Source organism: Myxocyprinus asiaticus, chromosome 14, assembly GCF_019703515.2.
Source record: "Myxocyprinus asiaticus isolate MX2 ecotype Aquarium Trade chromosome 14, UBuf_Myxa_2, whole genome shotgun sequence".
In the NCBI taxonomy this organism is placed as follows: Eukaryota; Metazoa; Chordata; class Actinopteri; order Cypriniformes; family Catostomidae; genus Myxocyprinus; species Myxocyprinus asiaticus.
Genome location: NC_059357.1, coordinates 27,220,913 through 27,243,192, shown reverse-complemented (window position 1 = coordinate 27,243,192; position 22,280 = coordinate 27,220,913). Strand labels below are relative to the sequence as shown.

At 37.7% G+C, this 22,280-nt stretch overlaps 1 protein-coding gene across 2 annotated transcripts; it reads left to right on the top strand.

The window, feature by feature from the left end:
• Positions 1–7,572: 7,572 nt before the first annotated feature.
• On the top strand, positions 7,573–19,485 carry LOC127451841 (apoptosis regulator BAX-like). 2 transcript variants are annotated; one of them, XM_051716816.1, is made up of 6 exons: positions 7,573–7,714; positions 14,053–14,101; positions 14,192–14,350; positions 15,838–15,973; positions 16,728–16,832; positions 17,921–19,485. In XM_051716816.1, the coding sequence occupies exons 1-6, from the start codon at positions 7,588–7,590 to the stop codon at positions 18,017–18,019; spliced, it is 675 nt and encodes a 224-aa protein (XP_051572776.1). In that variant the 5' UTR covers positions 7,573–7,587; the 3' UTR covers positions 18,020–19,485. The 2 variants fall into 2 exon arrangements, with proteins under 2 accessions (XP_051572776.1, XP_051572777.1); XM_051716817.1 differs by lacking the exon at positions 7,573–7,714 and adding an exon at positions 8,555–8,582.
• Positions 19,486–22,280: the final 2,795 nt, after the last annotated feature.

Genomic DNA, 22,280 nt, shown 5'->3' with positions numbered 1-22,280 from the left:
GGTCACCGAGTGTAGTAACCCCCCTCACAATCCACTCTGACCAGCAGAAAGGGGACTTATCAATATATCATTTAGGGTCCAGGCATATGCTTGATGCAATATTTAAATAAATGTCCGAATTAAACATTCTGGACACTTTTGATCATACTGAGTGCAAATGCGAAACAATGGGGTGTAACTTAACTTCTCCGGTTAGTTTGATAGAAAGGCTTTACAATGGTGAAATAGGGGCAAGAACTTCCTGTTCAATACAAAACCAGGGAGGAGCTCTCTCAGGTGGAAGCGACCAATGAACCAAATGTCTAAGACTGAATGCATAATAATAAAATAAAATCTTGGATAGGCCTAACCCACCTTTGTCAATCGGCCTATGTAACTTACTGAAATTTAACCTGGGACGTTTACCATTCCAAATGAAGGACTTCGCTATGCTATCAAATTGCTTGAAATAAGAGAGGGGGACATCTACAGGGAGAGATTGTAGCAGGTAGTTACATTTTGGAATACAATTCATTTTAATAACATTAACCTTCCCAATCATCGATAAGTGTAATGAAGCCCACCTGTCCACATCATTCGAAAACCTTTTTATTAAGGGATCAAAATTAACTCTGACTAAATCAGACAAATTTGCTGGAAATAAAATTCCCAAATACTTAATTCCCTGTTTGGGCCACTGGAAGGCACCCGGCTGGAAGGCCGTTACTGGACAGTACGCTGTCAAAGCCAAAGCTTCGGATTTAGACCAATTGACGTTGTATCCTGAGCATTTGGACAAGGAGTTAATAATTCTGTGGAGGCAAGGCATAGATCTAGTAGGGTCGGAGACGAATAATAAAATATCATCTGTGTAAAGCAGAAGCTTATGCGCCACACCTCCCGCCGTAACCTCCTTTCTTATCGCAGCTGCTAATGGTTCCAGGGCAAACAGAACAATAATGGGGAAAGAGGGCAACCCTGCCGGGTGCCCCTATCCAGAGTAAAACAATCTGAAATTAACCCATTTGTTTGCACCGCTGCTACAGGGTGTCTATAAAGTAACAATCCAACCAATAAATGTACTCCCGAACCCATACCTTTCCAAAATCTTAAAAAGATAATCCCATTCTACCATATCAAACGCCTTTTCAGCGTCAAGAGAGATGGCAGCAACCGGCGATTGATCATTCGCTACTGACCACATGATATTGATGAGATGCCTAATATTATCAGAAGAGCTACGGCCTCGAATAACCCCCACCTGATTTATATGTATAAGTGATGTCATAACTTTACTTAATCGATTAGCCAGAATTTTGGACAATATTTTTACATCTAACTGGATCAGGGAAATTGGGCGGTAACTTTTACACTCGCTTGGATCTTTGTCCTTTTTAAGAATCAGACTGATCTGGGCTTGTGTCATGGTTGGTGGAAGCTTTCCATTCTTTAAAGAATCAGTATAAACTTCTAACAAAAGTGGAGCCAGTTCTGTAGCATAAGATTTGAAGAACTCAGAGGAAAAGCCATCAGGCCCCGGAGCCTTGCCTGTAGGCAAGGCTTTAATTACCTCATCAAGCTCAAGGTTATCTCAGAATCAAGATTATGTTTTTGCACAGTCATCAGTTTAGGGAGATCTAATGGTTCCACAAAGTTCCTAATATCTTCATCAGTGGATGAAGACGTGGAACCATAGAGATCAAGATAGAACTCTTTAAAGGCATTATTAATATCAATAGCCGAGGTAAATATTTCACCACAAGCAGATTTCACTGAGGGAATGATAGAAAAAGACTCTCTCTGCTTTATATATCTAGCCAAAAGTTTTCCTGCTTTGTCACCCGACTCAAAGTATGACTATCTTGCCCTGAATAACCAAAACTCCCCTTTCCGCGACAAAATAGTATTATATCTATATTTCAATCGGGTCAATTCTCTGAGGCCATCAGATGACATACGGCGCTTCAGCTCTGCCTCGGCACTTTTAATATTTCCTTCCAACTCCACAAGTTCTTGTGCTTTGGATTTTTGAATGAATGAGGCACACTGTATGATCCGACCCCTAAGAACCGCCTTAAGTGCCTCCCAAGCCACGCCCACAGAGGATACTGAGTATAAACACTGATTTCAGTCTTTAACATTTGTTGGAAATCAGGATTTTGCTAAAGGGATACATTAAAGCGCCAACTATATGATTTTTTTTTCTCTGTATGTGGCAACATCTCTAAATTCACCAGGGCGTGATCTGAGACTAAGATGTTTCCAACTGAGCAACCAACAACAGATGAAATGAGGGACTTAGATATATATATATATATATATATATATATATATATATATATATATATATATATTCTAGAATAAATGGACTGATGAAGAAAATGTATAGTCCCTACCAGATGGGTTCAGAAGTCTCCAAATATCTGCAAGACCAAGATCTTTACACATCCTGTGAAGCGTCAGTGCTGCTAGGAGTCTTGCACACTTTTGCTTCACTATGATCAAGGACTGAATCCATCAATAGATTAAAGTCTCCTCCCAATATTATATCATGAGGGGTGCCAGCGGCTTGCAACATCCCTTCAGGATCTATAAAAAAGCCCTGATCATCAGCGTTAGGAACGTAAATATTAGTCAAAATCAACCTTTGCCCCTGAATTTCTGCTAAAACAATAATGACTCTTCCTAATTTATCTTTAATCTGTTTGAGACATTTGAATTGTAGGATTACTTATCAATGTAAAGACTCCTCTGCCCTTACTGGAGCCCGCACAAAAGAAAACATGTCTACCACATATCTTCCCAAATTTTTCAGCTTCCTGCATTTTCTTTACGTTTAAGAAAATAAATAATATTCCTTCTTTTTATGGGGTGCCCCAACCCATTCACATTACACGTGGAGAGAGATAATCCACTCATATTATTATCTGACATTTTGACATATAAGAAAAAATAGATTGTGTGGCAAAAATATAATTATAAAGACCACATTCTACATTGGTGCAAAAATCAACCCTCGAACTTTCCCCAGAACAAAAAAAAAAAAAAAAACAGAAAAAAGAAAAATGTGTGCATTAACCCCGTGTACGACAGTGCCAACCTGCGTCCATCCCTCTAAACTCAAACAGTCCATGCATGCCTACGAGAGCCCCCGTGACAACTTTGCCGTCAGATTGCTCAAGTCTGGTGTTTCTATACAAAAATTTGTAAGACAGAATTACACAGCCAGTAAGCGAAATAAACACAAAAACAAACAAACATGTAGATTCATCCACTTAACTGTCTCAAACGTGTGTGCCTCTACAAAACAAGCTCCAGCCGCTAGTGGAATCAGCACAAATGTTTTTTTTTTTTTTAAATGGGCCGTTCAGTTCTTTGGCTAGTCAAACTCATTCAAATGTCCTGCAAGAAATATTCCACAAAACCAACTCCAGCCAACAGGAGGCATAAGCACCCAAAACGAGCAGATGTATCCACAAGCTGTCCCGAAGAAATGATTCTACACAAAACAAACTCCAGCTGCTAGTTGGAACCCGTACATAAAGAAACGAAAAAGGCACCCAGCTTCCTTGGGCAGTCGAGAGTATGTTTAATGAGACAGGTCCACTAGGCGGCAACAGGAAAATCACCAAATGGCTTACTCACTCCAATGTTTTTATGAAGGACAATGCTTGCTGTGGGCATGTAAATATTTTGAGGCCATCCTTAGTATCTATTCTCAGTGCATCAATGCAAAAGCGATCTTCCGTTGATGTAAGAAATTCTTGCATTCCATGAATCAATCACGTTTCTCTCTTGTCGAATTCGCAAAGTCTGGGAACAAGAAAATGCTGTGTTTCTTCCAAGAAAGCTTTCCTTTGCTCCTCACCTGGCATAACACGAGATCTTTATCGGATGATCTCAGAAATTTGGCCAGAATTGATCGGGGCTTGTCTCCCTCCGCGGATCTGCAAGCCGGGTCTCTGTGAGCTCAATCAATTTCCAGCTTATGGCCTGTTATGCCGAACTGAATCGGGAAGAACTCATCTAGGAATTTCACCATATCTCGGCCTTCCTCATGCTCAGGATTTCCAAAAATTCGGACGTTGTTTCATTGATTACGATTCTCCAAATCCTCCAGTTTTTCCCAAACGCATTCCAGATCTATCTTGGTTGCTAGCGGATTAGCAGATAATTCCCTCTCCGATGACTCCAGATAATCGATCCGTCTCTCGACATCCGACAATCTTGTAACCAACTCAGAGAATTTCGTCTCCATGGAAGTAATCAATCAATGTATTACAGCAAGATCCTCCATGTCTGCAACGACTTTCGTCAGCATTGCCGACTCATTCATCAATTCACACCGGATTTCTTTCAGTTCACCGTCCGAACTGAGTCCGCAGCTTTCGGCCTGTTGCTCCAGGGAATCAGCCCGAGCACGTAAGGTTCTTTTAATATCTCCAGAGCCCGAGGATTTTGAATTTTTTGACATATTGTCTTCCTAGGACAGTTAAGAATCAGGGTGTATCGAATCTCACCGGTTTATGACACAAATAGTAATAAAATTAGCAAATTGTGCAGAGCTCACCGCTCACACGTCTGCTCCTCGCATGGCATCTCGTGACTCCGGTTCCCTTCATATTTTCTATTCTTATATTTGGCATACAATGAAACTGAAACCATAGATGTGGGAGCCAGGCAAAATTGGATTCATATCACTTATTGTTCAGGACAAACTGATATGTCACATATAACTAACTATTTTCTTTCTAGTACATTTATTCAGACATTTACTTTTAATAAAAAGAAAAACACAAATAGTTTTTCTACTGTCGGAATGACAAAATTGTCAGAAGTTATAGAATCGATAACCATGCAATCAGAAGGTGTCGTCAAGCTGGTGACATATTTTCGTCCAATCATTTGACGTCTAAATATATCAATCGCGGCAGAATCCGGAATACGGGTGGTGGGGTGGGGGATAACGCGGGGTTGGCATCATATGGCAGGCTCTTTTATCATTTAATATTCAGATCTGACTATATATAATTATGTTTTGATTAGTCAAAATTCCAATTTCAGATATCTGTTGTGCATTTTTGACTAGCAGTAATTCACATTTAAGATATCTGCAATGCATTTTTGACTAGTCATAATTTACATTTAAGATATCTGCAGTGCAACTTTGACCAGTCATTTGCTTCCAAATTGTTGGATTGCATTGAAAACTATTTTCAGATATCTACAATAGTAGATACCCTTCCCTAGTAGAAATTGTAATTACAGATATCTAAAATTGATTTATTACCAGTAAAAATTAGTCATAAGTCATAATTCAGTTACAGATATCGTCTCGGTTACATCCGTAACCTCAGTTCCCAGACGAAGGGAATGAGACATTGCGTAGCTACGCATATTGTGTAAGAAGGCACTTCCTCATATGCATAGCTACGCAATGTCAAGTGTACTGAGTCGTAAGGGAACTAAAATTCTGCATCTTTTAAGATATCCTAATTCAATTTATTGATATCTGAAACTATGATATGACTAGGCAAAATATAGTTGTAGATATCTTGAACTGGATTTATGACTAGTCAATGTTTAATAGGAGATATCTTTAAATTGAATTATTACTTGTCAATTTTCATTTAAATGTATCTATAATGTATTTATGGATATCTCAAATTGATTACAGACCAGGACGATCTTTATTTGGAGATATCTGCAATTATTAATTTGACTGGGAAGAATTTTAAAAGAGATATGTTAAATCAACATTCTTACTAGTGAAATATCCTTTACAGATATCTAGAATGCTAATGCAAATTGCCACTTTTTATATAAAAATAATTAGAATGTGTATTCATAGTAAGATTTTTCGGTTTATGGTTTGATAGCAGATTAACGTGGAGAGTACATATAGATAAGATGGTTGGGAAATGCAAGAGAATATTGAATGTAATGAGGTGTGTGTCAGGTCAAATATGGGGAGCAGACAGAATGGCATTAAAGACTATATACATCAATGATACAGTCTGTACTGGACTATGGTTGTATTGTATATGGATCAAGTAAAACTCAGTTAATTAAACTGGACAGAATTCAGTCCCAAGCTTTAAGAATCTGCTGTGGAGCATATTTAACATCTCCAGTTTCAAGTTGAAATGGATGAAATGCCTCTACAATTAAGAAGACAGCAGTTAATGGGGTTGTATTAGGCAAACTTAGGAGGCCAGAGTGAAAATCACCCTACAAAAAAGGTAGTGAGCCCTAGTTGGGAACATGGGAAAAGTAAATGCACCAGTATTGGTTGGGTTGTTGAAGATTTAGTTAAAGATATGGGATTAGAGGAGTATAGATATGCATCAGTATTAACTTTGCCGCCAGTACCGTTATGGGTCATGCCACAGCTGATCTAACTCTATTATAAATAAAACAAAATGAAGGACATAGTGAATCAGAAGTGTATAAGATTAGGGAGTATGTGGTGTTGAGATATGGGGATTTCACACACATTTTCACAGATGCTTCAAAAGATCCAAAAAATGGTCGCATAGGGGTTGCATCCACAATTCCAAAGTTGAAAGTGTCTAGGATAAGTAGGATATCAGATTATTTATCGTGTTTACTGGAGAAATTATTGCTATAATGATGGCAGTATAGTGGTTAAGTGAAGTTAGAGGTCATCGTGTAAACATATGCTCAGACTCTAGCTCAGCCCTCTTAAGTCTGAGTGTTCAGCAATCAGATACAAGACAGGATTTTGTTATAGAGATTCTTCAGGATTTATATTCATTATTGCAGAATAATATACATGTTTAGTTTTTGTTGGTTCTGGCGCATGTGGGGTTGAAAGGAAATGAAGAGGCGGATACATTGGCTAAGAAGGCATTAGAGAGGGAAACAGTGGATATACAAGTGTCTTTTAGTAGATCAGAGATAAAATCAATAACCAAAAAGAATATTAATAACATATGGCAACAGCAATGGGATAATGAAATAAAAGGCAGACATTTGAATGCAATTTAACCAGCAGTAGGAAAGAGTAGGTTATCAGGAGGGAGAAGGAGAGAAGAGAATATAATAACAAGACTAAGGCTGGGTCATACAGGGCTGAACAGTACATTATACTTAATAGGCAAACATCCACCATTATTTTGTGAAGTGTGTGGAGTCAGTGAGTCGGTGGAGCATGTAATTAATTGTTCAGTGTAGGAAATATAGAGTGGAAAGATAGAGTGTAATAGAAGAGTTAAGCAGAAAGGGAGAACAGCTTACATTAAATAATTTGTTAAATCCACAAAAAGGAAGTAATAAAAGATTTATAGTGATGAAATATCTGGAATGTTCTGGGCTAGGTAATCGAGTATAAAGTGATATATATATATATATATATATATATATATATATATATATATATATATATATATATATATATATATATATATATATATTTATTTTATTTTTTTTATTTTTTAAGGGCTGCATGTGGAAGCTGGAGGAGCTGGACCTGAAGCTGCAGTCCCGACGGGGTTAGGAAATTAGGTGTGAATGCACATAGGGTGGTGTAGGTATTTTATTTGTAAATAGAGTGTCGATGGTCACAATGGGAGATAGGTGGCGGTAATGCGAATAGGTTTGCGAACCGCCGTAAAACAGCACAAAGAAGAAGAAGAAGACGTCACAGTAGACGGAAGCATTCTCGCTTATTTTCATGCTAATATGGCAGCGCTGTCGGGTGAAGGCGATACGGGTGAGTACCGCTTTTTTCCCTTCTTTTTTTCAAATAAATATTTTTTCTTGTTTTTTTTTTTTTTCTTGTTTTTTTTTTCTTTAATATATATAGAGAGGATTTTTTTTATTCGTAACACAAATACCTAACAGAGTATGAAGTCGGGCGGTTTGGTGGATAGTCATTTATTGAAAAGTAATTTATCGAATAGTAATTTATCATGTAAACAAGGAGTTAGCTCACTGCCGACGACTGTCACAACACCGCTGTCTGAAACATGTCCGTACACATACCAATCACCGGACGAACAGCCGCACAGGACTGCTTATTTCTAACGATCATGACGGCCGTGGAGTAATGACGCAAAAACAAATAAACAAACACATCTCAATAGACTCTAGTGCGACTCAAATTCAAGTGAGTTGCCTACCTAGACAACATAGTGCGGCATCGAACGTTCGGAACGCGCCTATGATGCCCAAATAATTCTGTCTAGATAGACAGCTCACTTGTTTTTGTGTGTTACAGCCTGTGTGTGCGTGATGGCTGCCCTCACATGCCGATACCATCGTTTCAGTGATGATCAGTTAGGAGGGGGTAGTAAACACATCATAGCGATAGTTGTCTTCCGTGTTGCTTTAAATACTCATAAGAAATTAAATACATTTTGTGCTTTTGTTCTCTAGAATGGGAATTCACCATACCTCAGATCTAAACTGTACTTGTTTGGCGTGTGTGGCCGTCTATTCACGATCAGACCGAGATAGGAGCTGCCATAGACATCACCGTTTTTCTAATAATTTCATCTGTACAGTTTTTTTTCTTTTGTACAGACTTTTATTGAAATTTTTACATGATTTATTTGTACACTCTCTAATGACACTAAAAGGTCAGTGGCAGAACACAGTTCCACTATGGCTGGGGCTCAAAGCCTAGTGAATTTCAACTGCCTACCTACACAGCATATTAGGGCACTATAAAGTTTTGGACAACATAAATAGGTAGACAGTAGGGATGGCAGATGTGACCAAAATCTGTAATTTTGTATGATGATGATATATATCACTATATAGTTACATTTGTCTAAAAAGATCAATAAAAATGGGTTTATATCAGGGCCGTAAACACAATATACTTAATCAGATATGGCTTTGTGTTGTATGGACTACTTTTATGGTATTTTTATAATTATTTTTTTTTTACTCTTTGGACCTTGACAACAGTGGTCAATATTAACTGTTTTTTAATGGAAAAGAGCAGCGTTAGAATTCTTGAAGAAAAGATTGTGTTAAAATTCTACTGGGAGTTAAAAACAATGAGGGACAACTTGAGGGCAGTAAATAATTTTGTGTATTTTCTTTTTGCTAGCCAGCTGACACAGTCATGTAATTTTACAGATACATTTGTGATGAAAAGAAATTCAAATTATATTCATCTTTTCTTTGAGGCAGCACAAAAAAGAAATGATGACTGAAACAGGCAAATTGTTAGCAATGCAGACACAGTGTTTGTCTGGTACTGTGTGATAAATACATTTCTTTTAAAACCAAAAGTTATACAGTTTTGGGCCTCTATCGCATTTCAAGCCTTTATTCAGAAAATTATTGCATTCACGCATTTACTATATTAAAGGACCAAAGAGGACCATTATATTTGTGACCTCAACACCCAGGACCCCCCACCCCCAAAGTGGTTTGGTCCCCCTCAATGTTCAAGACATGGTTTTGGCCTTGGTTTATATATTTAAAAAAACATTTTTGAATAATACAGTCAGTGAATAACATTTTTTATAAATGAAAGCTACTTCCTCTTATAATTTTCTCTTTATTTGGAACTTGACAAACACAGACCAAGTTAAAAAAAAAAAAAAAAAAATCCATTTGGTTTTAAATAATGCTAAATTTCATATTATGCCAAATTTCAGTCTGATTTTGGTGACTTATTATAAACTTTCCTCAAGAAACTCAACATCTTCTCAAAGCAATACAACAAAAAATATAATACATAAGTAAAAAAATAAATAAACACTTCACAAGGCGCTTAGTAGCCGCGTTTCCACTATCGGGCCAAATGAGGGCGTGCTAGTGCGTGCCAGGGCCAGTTGCGTTCCCACTGTCACTTCCGGGGTTTCATCGTGCCGCCTTTGGGCTTTCTCGGGGCCAGTGGCCCTTGGCCCGTCGATTACCGTTGGGCCAAACAAGGCCAACTGGAAATAGAGACAGGGTCAATGTCAAAGGCGAAGTTTCGCCATACTTGCCAGTTTGTGTATCCAGCGCACAATGGTAGCAGTTTGGGAAAAATTGTGGATACAATGCAAATCTGTTAAAACTGACAATGGACATAGCGGTGCTTAAAGAAACAACTTTTCATGGTTCGAGATCATAGATGGTGTGCTGGGACATCGTCCTGCTGTTAGTGGAGAGACCACTCAGGACACCATGGCAGTTACAGTCGGTGAATTGTCAATGCTAACTTATCTTGTGTTTACAAACGATATAACTATTTTTTAGATAACATGATACTTCAGCTTGAGCTTCTATCTTGCTAGTGAAATGGCCGGGGTTTGTGACTCTGGCACCAGGGGGCAGTGTTAAGGATGAGTTTTAGGGCAGCTCTGCAGGGGCTATTGGCCCGATGGTGGTAACGCAGATACATTTTGGTCTTGTGGCTCGAGGTCCGAAGCTATTGGCCCTGGCTGGCCAGTTGATAACCCTGGCTCGCACTGGCCCGGTAGTGGAAAAGCGGCTAGTGATTTAAGTCATCTCTATAGAGAATATTTGAAGGCAAACATGGCCAGTTTGTTTATTAATATCTAATATTATTAAAACAACATTTTATTAAGGGTGGTGACGTAGTTTAAAAAAAACAAAACGAATGACACATAATTGTTGCCGCATGACACAGTGTTGTAGCCATTTTCCTCATCAGTGTTGGTTAGAATGTCAGGCTGTCTAGTCATTTGAGATGTTTGACTTCCTCCATAGTGTTTTTTGGTAAAAAACTTGCATGCTCCGTATCGCTTTTTCTAAAGCCAAACCAATTCCAAACAATGGAGGACGCACCTTTCTTCACAATATCCTCCTCATCTTCTTGTTCACAGTGATTGAGGAACTAGCAGCAGCTCCGCCTTGCTCCTCTATTTCTCCGACAGAATGTGTACCACGTAGGCTATGTGTAATGTGAATAAAATTCTGTGCACATTTCTTGCCACGCAGTGGTGACTTTGCGTAACCGCGATAGGGACGATAATCCAAAATGTATACCGGTTGTCAAATGAATACCGGTTTTTCATCATTTAGCTTGAGCATTTTCAGAACACGTGCATGTTCCACACACACACATACGCCACCTGTCAATCAAAAAGGGTGCAGCTGTTACTGGATTGCTAGCGAATAATAAAATTACATGCTCTGGATTATTTTCAACAGCAGAATAAGAATATGACAAGTTCTAATAAGTGACCACAGGCCTAGGCTATCACAAATATAGCCGGTTATTTTTTTCGTTATTGATGTTTTAATCAGTCTGCCGGTCGGGCAAGTAAAATTATTTTTCACTTGTCCCTTGAAAAATCCACTTGTCCCGGACAAGCGTTAATGTTGAGCCCTGATTAAATATTGTATTCAGCATTCTCCGATAAAAATTTTTTCTTCTGCAGTATTGCTCCTAAAGTAAATATACATTGTTTTAAAGGAGTTTTAGTTATTATTTTGGAAAACAAGCCAAAAAAGACTAATCAAAAACATATTTTGTTCCAGTGTATAATGGGCTAAGACTACACTCACCTTTGTTTACTTCGATCCATCTTTAATTCACAAAAAACAAACTTTTTCTTAATAGAGCTGCGTATTTTCTTCATGATAAGATACACACAGTGAACATGACGCATATATTATGATTCACTATGTCACGAGCCATCACGTTATAATCTACAGGTGCATCTCAATAAATTAGAATGTCGTGGTAAAGTTCATTTATTTCAGTAATTCAACTCAAATTGTGAAACTCGTGTATTAAATAAATTCATTGCACACAGACTGAAGTAGTTTAAGTCTTTGGTTCTTTTAATTGTGATGATTTTGGCTCACATTTAACAAAAACCCACCAATTCACTATCTCAAAAAATTAGAATACATCATAAGACCAATAAAAAAAACATTTTTAGTGAATTGTTGGCCTTCTGGAAAGTATGTTCATTTACTGTATATGTACTCAATACTTGGTAGGGGCACCTTTTGCTTTAATTACTGCCTCAATTCGGCGTGGCATGGAGGTGATCAGTTTGTGGCACTGCTGAGGTGGTATGGAAGCCCAGGTTTCTTTGACAGTGGCCTTCAGCTCATCTGCATTTTTTGGTCTCTTGTTTCTCATTTTCCTCTTGACAATACCCCATAGATTCTCTATGGGGTTCTGGTCTGGTGAGTTTGCTGGCCAGTCAAGCACACCAACACCATGGTCATTTAACCAACTTTTGGTGCTTTTGGCAGTGTGGGCAGGTGCCAAATCCTGCTGGAAAATGAAATCAGCATCTTTAAAATGATGGTCAGCAGAAGGAAGCATGAAGTGCTCCAAAAGTTCTTGGTAAACGGGTGCAGTGACTTTGGTTTTCAAAAAACACAATGGACCAACACCAGCAGATGACATTGCACCCCAAATCATCACAGACTGTGGAAACTTAACACTGGACTTCAAGCAACTTGGGCTATGAGCTTCTCCACCCTTCCTCCAGACTCTAGGACCTTGGTTTCCAAATGAAATACAAAACTTGCTCTCATCTGAAAAGAGGACTTTGGAACACTGGGCAACAGTCCAGTTCTTCTTCTCCTTAGCCCAGGTAAGACGCCTCTGATGTTGTCTGTGGTTCAGGAGTGGCTTAACAAGAGGAATATGACAACTGTAGCCAAATTCCTTGACATGTTTGTGTGTGGTGGCTCTTGATGCCTTGACCCCAGCCTCAGTCCATTCCTTGTGAATCGATTCTTGAATCGATTTTGCTTGACAATCATAAGGCTGTGGTTCTCTTGGTTGGTTGTGCATCTTTTTCTTCCACACTTTTTCCTTCCACTCAACTTTCTGTTAACATGCTTGGATACAGCACTCTGTGAACAGCCAGCTTCTTTGGCAATGAATGTTTGTGGCTTACCCTCCTTGTGAAGGGTGTCAATGATTGTCTTCTGGACAACTGTCAGATCAGCAGTCTTCCCCATGATTGTGTAGCCTAGTGAACCAAACTGAGAGACCATTTTGAAGGCTCAGGAAACCTTTGCAGGTGTTTTGAGTTGATTAGCTGATTGGCATGTCACCATATTCTAATTTTTTGAGATAGTGAATTGGTGGGTTTTTGTTAAATGTGGGCCAAAATCATCACAATTAAAAGAACCAAAGACTTAAACTACTTCAGTCTGTGTGCATTGAATTTATTTAATACACGAGTTTCACAATTTGAGTTGAATTACTGAAATAAATGAACTTTTCCACGACATTCTAATTTATTGAGATGCACCTGTAGCTGCAGCAAATATGCGTGAGTGACGAGCGTCCCCACGCCAGAGTGTGCATCAGCTGGGAGAAGATTCAATCTCTTCCCCGGTCACTTCACGCAACTCATAGATGCACCGCTGACTGCACAGAGAAATGCCAGCTTCTGAGTTTATTTTCATAACCCGCTTCATTATTATTTTATCTTTAATAAAGGATGCTTTAAAGATATAATGCTGGGGTGTTTCATTGCGAAACAGAATGCGGCACAATAATCGTTTTATCTAGATTATCTTGTTTTCATTATCGTTGGAAACCAAAATCGTAACTGAAAGTAAAATGTAATTAATCACCCAGCCCTACTGTATGTATTGTGTCAGGCTTTGTGTATCATGTGAAGGTTTAAGGTCAGGTATCTAGTTCTGAGTTATTTTACAGCTAAGTCCTCGTTTTATTTGTATATTCAAATATGTATAGCTAGAAAGTAGTAATGAGAGTTCAGATTTAGCTTGAACAAGTCTCTTTCTTCATGCATATTAGTTTCTTTGCATCAGCTTTACTCACTAGGAAACTGAAAACAAATGTGTTCTGAATTATACATAAACTGCTACGAAGTCATGCAACAAACAATATGGAACTATCTCACTGCCAGATGCATATCTGTTCTCTTTCAAAGTCAGTCCTGTGTTTTACAAATAAACTGTGACTGATTTAACTGTTTCAACAAAAACAAGTTTGATTTAATGGGTGCAACAAACATGGTCACACTCTTTAAGAATGTCTGCGGAAGTAAAATGTTCTTACTCATCCCTCTCTTTTACCATGAGTGTCTTTGCTTTCACATTGTGGTGTTCTTAATTTTTTATTTCCTATTTTTGAAGGCAATGGAAATGAACAGATTCTTGACTTGGGAGCTGCACTGCTGAATAAGTGAGGATCTACTTCAGTTTAGTTCTTATTATCCATGTTCTTTGCATTTGTTTTTTTCATTACTTCAGTCATCTTGCCCCTCTCTCTCAGCTTCATCTATGAACGGGTTCGGAGGCATGGCGATTGTGATGCTGAGGTAACCCGGAGTCAGTTGGGTAGGGTGGAATTGTGTGACCCCAGCCATAAACGCCTTGCAGAGTGTTTGCAGCAGATTGGAGACGAGCTGGATGGAAATATGCAGCTGCAAACGTAAGTTATATACCTTTGCAGTTGAGAATACATTTCCACTGTCTCAGGGTTTTTTATCAACATCTACTTCAAGTGCATTCAGATGATATAGTCTGACTATATAGTTTATATATCTATAAAGTATGTAGCCATAGCTATATACTACACATACTGCATGTACATTCAAACCATATTCAACTGTATGTATTAAATCTTCTGTGTACATTCAGACTATATGCTATATAATATATATAATCACACACAAACACACACACACACATATGTGTAGTTTCGGCTTGTTTATTGTTAAATGTCCAATGTTATGCACTAAATCTTTTTTTTTGGGGGGGGGACTCTTGTAGCCTCAATGTCTGTGCCTGTCATAGTAAGGAAAACTAACAAAAGTTTTATCATTCTGTAAATCAATAATAATAATTAAAAAAAAAAACTATCAGCAGATTAATCGTGTATCTGCATTATCTGCCTTTGTCACCACCTTGGTTATCGGTATTGGCAAAATCCACTATCGGTTGACCTCTAGTATATACATACTGCCTATATAGTGTATTTAGTCTGTGTATCTATATAGTAGCTATATATTACACCTACTGCATAATTCAAACTATATAATATTCTATATAGTATGACTATATATTTTATATATCTAAATAGTATTGACTATTATACTATAAATTGCATTTATGGTATGTACACACACACACACACTCTCTCTCATATATATATATATATATATATATATATATATATATATATATATATATATATATAATATATATAGACTGTATGGTGTATTTAGTCTATATTTAGTAGCTATATGCTACACTAATATAATAAATTTAATAATAAATATAATAAATTTAATAGCTATATATAAATATATATATTTATATTAATAAATATAATAAATATATATTTATATTAATATATATTATATATTTATTTATATAATAAATATATATATATATTTATATTAATAAATATAATAAATTTAATAGCTATATGCTACACTCACAGCATGTACATTTAGACACAGTTAGAGTATGCATATAGGCAGACTGTATACTGCTTTCTGTCACAATCATAAGAACTTATGTTTCACCATTTTTCACTGGCTGTACAGTCACTGTTCTGTGTAAAAGTGATGGTATATGGTAACCTAAACAGCCAAAAGCATAAAATCATTTCAGCACAGTTTGAATTACAGTTATTTGCCAATGATTTATTCTGATTATTATTATTATTATTATTATATTTTTGTGACTGTATAAGCAAATTCATCCAGTGAGGGTTTTTTAACATTTAAAGAGCATGTATCATTGCTAGTTTGGAACTGACTGTGTGGAACGGATAATGTCATATGAACCCTTCAGTATGAATATTACAGGAATAGTTTCTTTTCATGATCTCCTGCTATGCTCAGAAATGCTCACTGGATGGCAATGTGCTGCAACTCTATGTGCATCTCCATTGTTGTTTTGTGTTGTTAGCATGTTAAACGACTCCAAACTTCAACCTACTAAAGATGTCTTCATCAAAGTGGCCTGTGAGATCTTCTCTGATGGGAAGTTCAACTGGGGCAGGGTGGTGGCACTTTTCTACTTTGCATGTCGGCTTGTCATCAAGGTGAAGGCACATGCAAGCTCAGTCTCATATTGATGCAATGCATTGTTTTAATTTAAAGGATTAGTGAAAATGAAAATTCTCTCATCATTTACCCGCCCTCATGCCATACCAGATGTGTATGACTTTCTTCTGCTGAACACAAATGAAGATTTTTAGAAGAATGTTTCAGCTCTGTAGGTCCATACAGTGCAAGTGAATGGTGACCAAAACTTTGACGCTCCAGTAAGCACAAAGTCAGCATAAATGTAATCCATATGACTCCAGTGGTTTAATTCATGTCTTCTAAAGCAATCTAACCGATTTTGGGTGAGACCAGAACAAAATGTAACTCCTTTTTCACTGTACATCTTGGCATTGCAGTCTCTAGGCACAATAATGATTTAAAGCTTGATTACACTTCCTAGTGCTTGAAGCATCCGTAGAGCACTAGATGGTGCTAGTAGTGTAATGGAGCTTGAAATCATGATCACCAAGGAGACTGCTGATGTCGAGATTTATTGTGAAAATATAGGTATATTTTGTTCTGTTCTCACCCAGAAGATTTTAGTCTGCCTTTGTGTTTTTGCCAGAGTTCTGTTCACCATACAGAGCTGAGATATGTTTCTAAAAATCTATGTTTGTGTTCTGCATAAGAAAAAAGTTATACACAACTGGGATGGCATGAGGGTGAGTAAATAATGAGAGAATTTTCATTTTTGGGTGAACTATCCCTTTAATGTTTTTAACATTCTCTTTCTCACTCTTTTACTCACAGGCTATTTCGACAAAGGTTCCTGACATTATCAGAACCATCATCAGCTGGACTATGTCTTACATTCAGGAGCATATTATTAACTGGATTAGGGAACAGGGTGGCTGGGTAAGTAGCAAAAGGATGATTTACTCACCCTGTCAGTTTCTTAAAAATGTAAAATGTTGGGTGTTAAAATGAATGTGACATTTTAACACATGCTGCTAATGACCTTTATCAAACCCACTGATACTGCGATAAATTGCTTCAAAGAAGCACGCAGCCTTGGTTAAATTCACTCAGTAATTTCTTAAAAACATTTCACTTCCTTATTGTGACATTTTAAGATAAAGCGAATGTAGGCCAGGACTTGATATTATTCATTTGGGGCCGTATTACAGAAAGATCCTAACTCTATAGTGCTATCTTATCTGTTTAGTAAATTTTTAACCTTTCATATAGAATATGTCAGTAATACAGCCTCAAGATTTGACAGGAGGGAGGGAAACATGTTAGGCCAAGGGTTCATAAACTTTTTGATGTCAAGGACCACCAAAAATGATGAATGCCTTTTTTAGGGGCCCCCATTCCTAAAATTTAGAGGCAACTATATATTTTTATGTATAAAAATACTAATTTCTATTGATAAAGCAAAATATTCTTGGAAAATCATTGTACTGATGCCACAACTAATTAACTTAAAATGGAAAATATGTCATTTGTATATAATTGAAACCCACAATTAATGTTATATGTATAAACCTAAAGAAATATGTTTTCAAATGTATTTGTATAGCGCTCTTCATAATGGTTCTCTCATCTCATGAAATCTCATGATTTTCTAAGTCTTTAAAAAGCGGAATGTCTCCGTAATAATTTTTTTTTACTGTATTTAGGTAGAGCAGTGAATAGTGTTTACTGTACTGTAGTTAATTTGCCAAGCTAAGATATTAAATGTGATTTCCCCAAAAAATAAATTTTGTAAAATTATTTCTCTCTCTCTCGTGGACCCCCTAGTGCCCTCTTGCGGCCTGGGGGGGTCCCTGGACCACAGTTTAAAAAACCCTGTGTAAGGCTATAATATTATTTTGGGTTATTTTCATCTGTAATAACACTAGGGACATTTATTAAGAAATTACTAAGTCAAATTTAGATTTCATGTTGTCCTAATTGCTCCCACTCTTTCCCTCTTAACAATCACTTTTTGTCTTCTTCAGGAGGGAATTCGCTCTTACTTCGGGACCCCCACATGGCAGACGATCGGGGTCTTCCTGGCTGGAGTTCTCACCACTGTGCTGGTGATCCGCAAGATGTGAAGACAAGGACAGAGAGGAAGGTGGAGAGCAAGAGAAGGGAAAGTTAAGACAGAGAACAGAGGGTGAAACACCAGCAAAAGGAAACGGAAAGATGTGGGGGTTTGGAATAGAGAGACACAGAAGAATGAAGAAAGAGATGAATAGGAGAGTTGAAAACGATTTCAGCTCATAGAAAAAGAGATTGAGAGGGAAAGAGAGAAGAGGAAAGAGTGAGAGTCAAGGATGATATAGTTTTATCAAGCCACTCTTGTTACTCTTGAGCCTGTACCCTTTCTCATCTACAAGCTTAAATCTCTATAATATTTGCACTGAAAATGAGAGTTTAATGCGTTCAGGTTTAGGCATAATTTTAGGTATTTATTTTTCGTTTGGGGTTAAGGGTGTTTACGTCATATAGGTTCAGTGGCTGGATAGATTGGGTATTTGATTTAATTTATTGACATTGTTTCAATTCATACATTTCTCGTTTAGGATCAGTCTCATATTCTTTGTCAAACTGTGCATAATGGCAGTCAAAATATGATTTAATTAGATTTATAATTGCTCTGTAAGTGTTGAATTGCTGTTATTTCTAAATGTTTTTTTGGAATGTGCTGTCATCTGAAAGGATAGGAATGGGCTCAGGGTGTATTCTGTGGATATCTGAATTTCTCCTCTCTTCCTCAATCCTCCTCTCTTCTTTCTTTGTTCATAGTCTCCTTCAACTCATCACAATAGGGACTATGAAATATCTAATCCAAAGGCATGCAGTTGATTGTACTTCAGCGATGAAGGTACAAGTTTAGCCTCTTAAGTGTACGTCTAGTGTTTGCAACAGTGTTTGAGCATGGGAATGCGACAATGCAGCCAACCAGTCAGCACTCGGGTTGCACTATGTGGTTGTTTATAAGTTAATATGAGCAATGCGCCCTTCCTTTACCAGGGATGGATAAGACAAGTGACTGCATTAAACTTCTCTGAGCCATGACGATCGTGTTTTTTACATAACCAAATAATTTCCTTTTTGAACAGTGGATTTACCTACCTGACTATCCAAAAACATGACGAGTGTAGATGTGATTCTTTCCACATATGGAGATGTTATGAATATAAGTTTGTTTTGCTCGAGCTGGTGCAAACACTCGGTGATTGTGTGCGTTTGAAATACGCACAGACACTGACTTTCATCTCGGACTTACAGACAGATCAGTTTAGCTCTTCCCCTCTGTAAAGTCTTCTCAGTACTGTATTTTTACGATGTTAGCCACACCCAAAACCTAACTTTACTTGCAAATGATTTTTTTTAATTTTTTTTTATTTTTTTGACAGTGCCTTGGCCTTTTTACGATACTAGCCACCACTTTTTTCATCTTTTTCTATGTCTTTGTAAAATGGTATGAATTGTGCACCCTGTGGCAGTCTATGTGCTGTGAGCTCATGAATTTGTTTTGTAAGATGTAAAATGGAACAATAAATTGTTTTTATGAAGTGAGTGTTTTTTTGACAGAGACATTGAGTACCAGCTGAACATAGCTACTCATTCTTGATTATAATTTTCCACATTTTAGAATAATAGTAAAATCATCAGAACTATGGAATTATAGGAATTCTGTAGTTACTAAAATGTTAAACTAATCAAAACAGTCATTTTGCTGTAGATTTTATGAGGTATCCTCCTAAGAGGCTTTATAAACGGTATTAAAGGAACAGTTCACCCAAAAAAGCAAATTCTCTAATTGTTTACTTAACTTCATGCCATCCCAGATGTGTATGACTTTTTCTTCTTCAGAACACAAATGAAGATTTTTAGAAGAATATTTCAGCTGTAGGTCCATGCAATGCAAGTGAATGGGGTCCAAAACTTTGAAGCTCCAAAAAGCACATAAAGGCAGCGTAAAATTAATCCATATAACTCCAGTTGTTTAATCCATGTCTTCTGAAATTATCCAGTCGGTTTTAGGTGAGAACAGACCAAAATGTAACAAAAGTTTCCAATAAATATTGACATCAGGGGTGCTTCTCATTTCCTAAATTGTGCATCCTTGTTTTCCTCGCTCCTCCGTCCTCGAGCCCGTGACCTGGAAACCGATCGAAATCCACCATGATAAAGGGTGTATCAATTCTCTAAATGCACCACGAGGAGGCAAGGACAGAGGATGGAGGAAGCCTACAGAGGATGCTTGAATGAGGAAACACAGCAGCATCCTATGTGGAAGACTTGCTGGACTCACGTATTAATTCTCCTCCCCCTTTACATCTGACACAATAGTTTTCATTCATGTATCACCTTTGCAGTTTAAATAAACCATAAGTGACACATACTTCAACATTGCATCTTGAATTATTTTGATTTATTATTAATTTATTAATAAATAAAGTTGTCAATAACAACAGCAAGCAGGCCGATGTACTGCAGCTGTGCTAAAACGTGCTCTGAATTGACGCGCGAGTGAGCAGGACGTTTCATTTTACAAATCCGTCTTGCTTTGATTCCTTGTCCTCGTTTCCTTTTTTTGCATCCTTTCCTCATTTCCTAAGAGGGTGGAGCTAGGAAGCGAGGAAAATAATCAAGGAAAGGAAACGAGGATGCACAACTTTACAAATGAGAAGCACCCCAGCAGTATCCTTGGCGATCATGATTTCAAGCTGGAGCACACTTCCTAGTGCCATCTGTTGCTCTGCGCATGCGTCAAGCACTAGGAAGCGTAACTGAGCTTGAAATCATGATCGTGCCTAGAGACTGCAATGGCAAGATGTGCAGTCAGAAATTTGATTACATTTTGGTCTGTTTTCACCCAAAATTTATTAGATCACTTCAGAAGACTGGAGTCTTTTGAATTACTTTTATGCTAACCTTGTTTTTTTTTTTTTTGTTTTTTTTTTGGAGCTTCAAAGTGACCCTATTCACTTGCATTGTATTGACCTACAGAGCTGAGAAATTCTTCTAAAAATCTTTGTTCAATGAGATTATATTTGTAATTACAGTTGTGCTCAAAAGTTTGCATACCCTTGGAGAATTGGTAATATATGTATCATTTTTAAAGAAAACATGAGTGATCAGGCAAAACACATTTCTTTTATTTCTTATGGGAGTCATATTCAACTGTATGTTATAACAGAATGGCACAATCATAAAACAAAACATGGCAACAAAGAAAAAAATAAAATGACCCCTGTTCAAAAGTCTGCATACCCTTAGTTCTTAATACTGTGTATTGCCCCATTTAGCATCAATGACAGCGTGCAGTCTTTAGTAATAGTTGTCTAGGAGGCCCCAAATTCTTGCAGGTGGTATAGCTACCCATTCGTCTTAGCAAAATGCTTCCAGTCTTTGGTCGTCTTGCATGAACCGCACGTTTGAGATCTCCCCAGAGTGGCTCAATGATATTAATGTCAGGAGACTGTGATGGCCACTCCAGAACCTTCACCTTTTTCTGCTGTAACCACTGGAGAGTCAACTTGGCCTTGTGCTTAGGGACATTGTCGTGCTGGAAAGTCCAAGAGCGTCCCATGCGCAGCTTTCGTGCAGAAGAATGCAAATTGTCTGCCAGTATTTTCTGATAACATGCTGCATTCAGCATGCCATCAATTTTCACAAGATTCCCCGTGCCTTTAGAGCTCACACACCCCCAAAACATCAGTGAGCCACCTCCATGCTTCACAGTGGGGATGATATTCTTTTCACTATAGGCCTTGTTGACCCCTCTCCAAACATAGCGCTTATGGTTGTGACCATAAAGCTCTATTTTGGTCTCGTCACTCTAAATTACAGTGTGCCAGAAGCTGTGAGGTGTGTCAAGGTGTTGTCAGGCATATTGTAACTGGGCTTTTTTGTGGCATTGGCGCAGTAAAGGCTTCTTTCTGGCAACTCGACCATGCAGCTAATTTTTGTTCAAGTATTGTCGTATTGTGCTCCTTGAAACAACCACACCGTCTTTTTCCAGAGCAGCCTGTATTTCTCCTGAGGTTACCTGTGGGTTTTTCTTTGTATCCCGAACAATTCTTCGGAAGTTCTGGCTGAAATCTTTCTTGGTCTACCTGACCTTGGCTTGGTATCAAGAGATCCCCGAATTTTCCACTTCTTAATAAGTGATTGAACAGTACTGACTGGTATTTTCAAGGCTTTGGATATCTTTTTATATCCTTTTCCATATTTATAAACTTCTATTACCTTGTTACGCAGGTCTTTTGACAGTTCTTTTCTGCTCCCCATGGCTCAGTATCTAGCCTGCTCAGTGCATTCACGTGAGAGCTAACAAACTCATTGACTGTTTATACACAG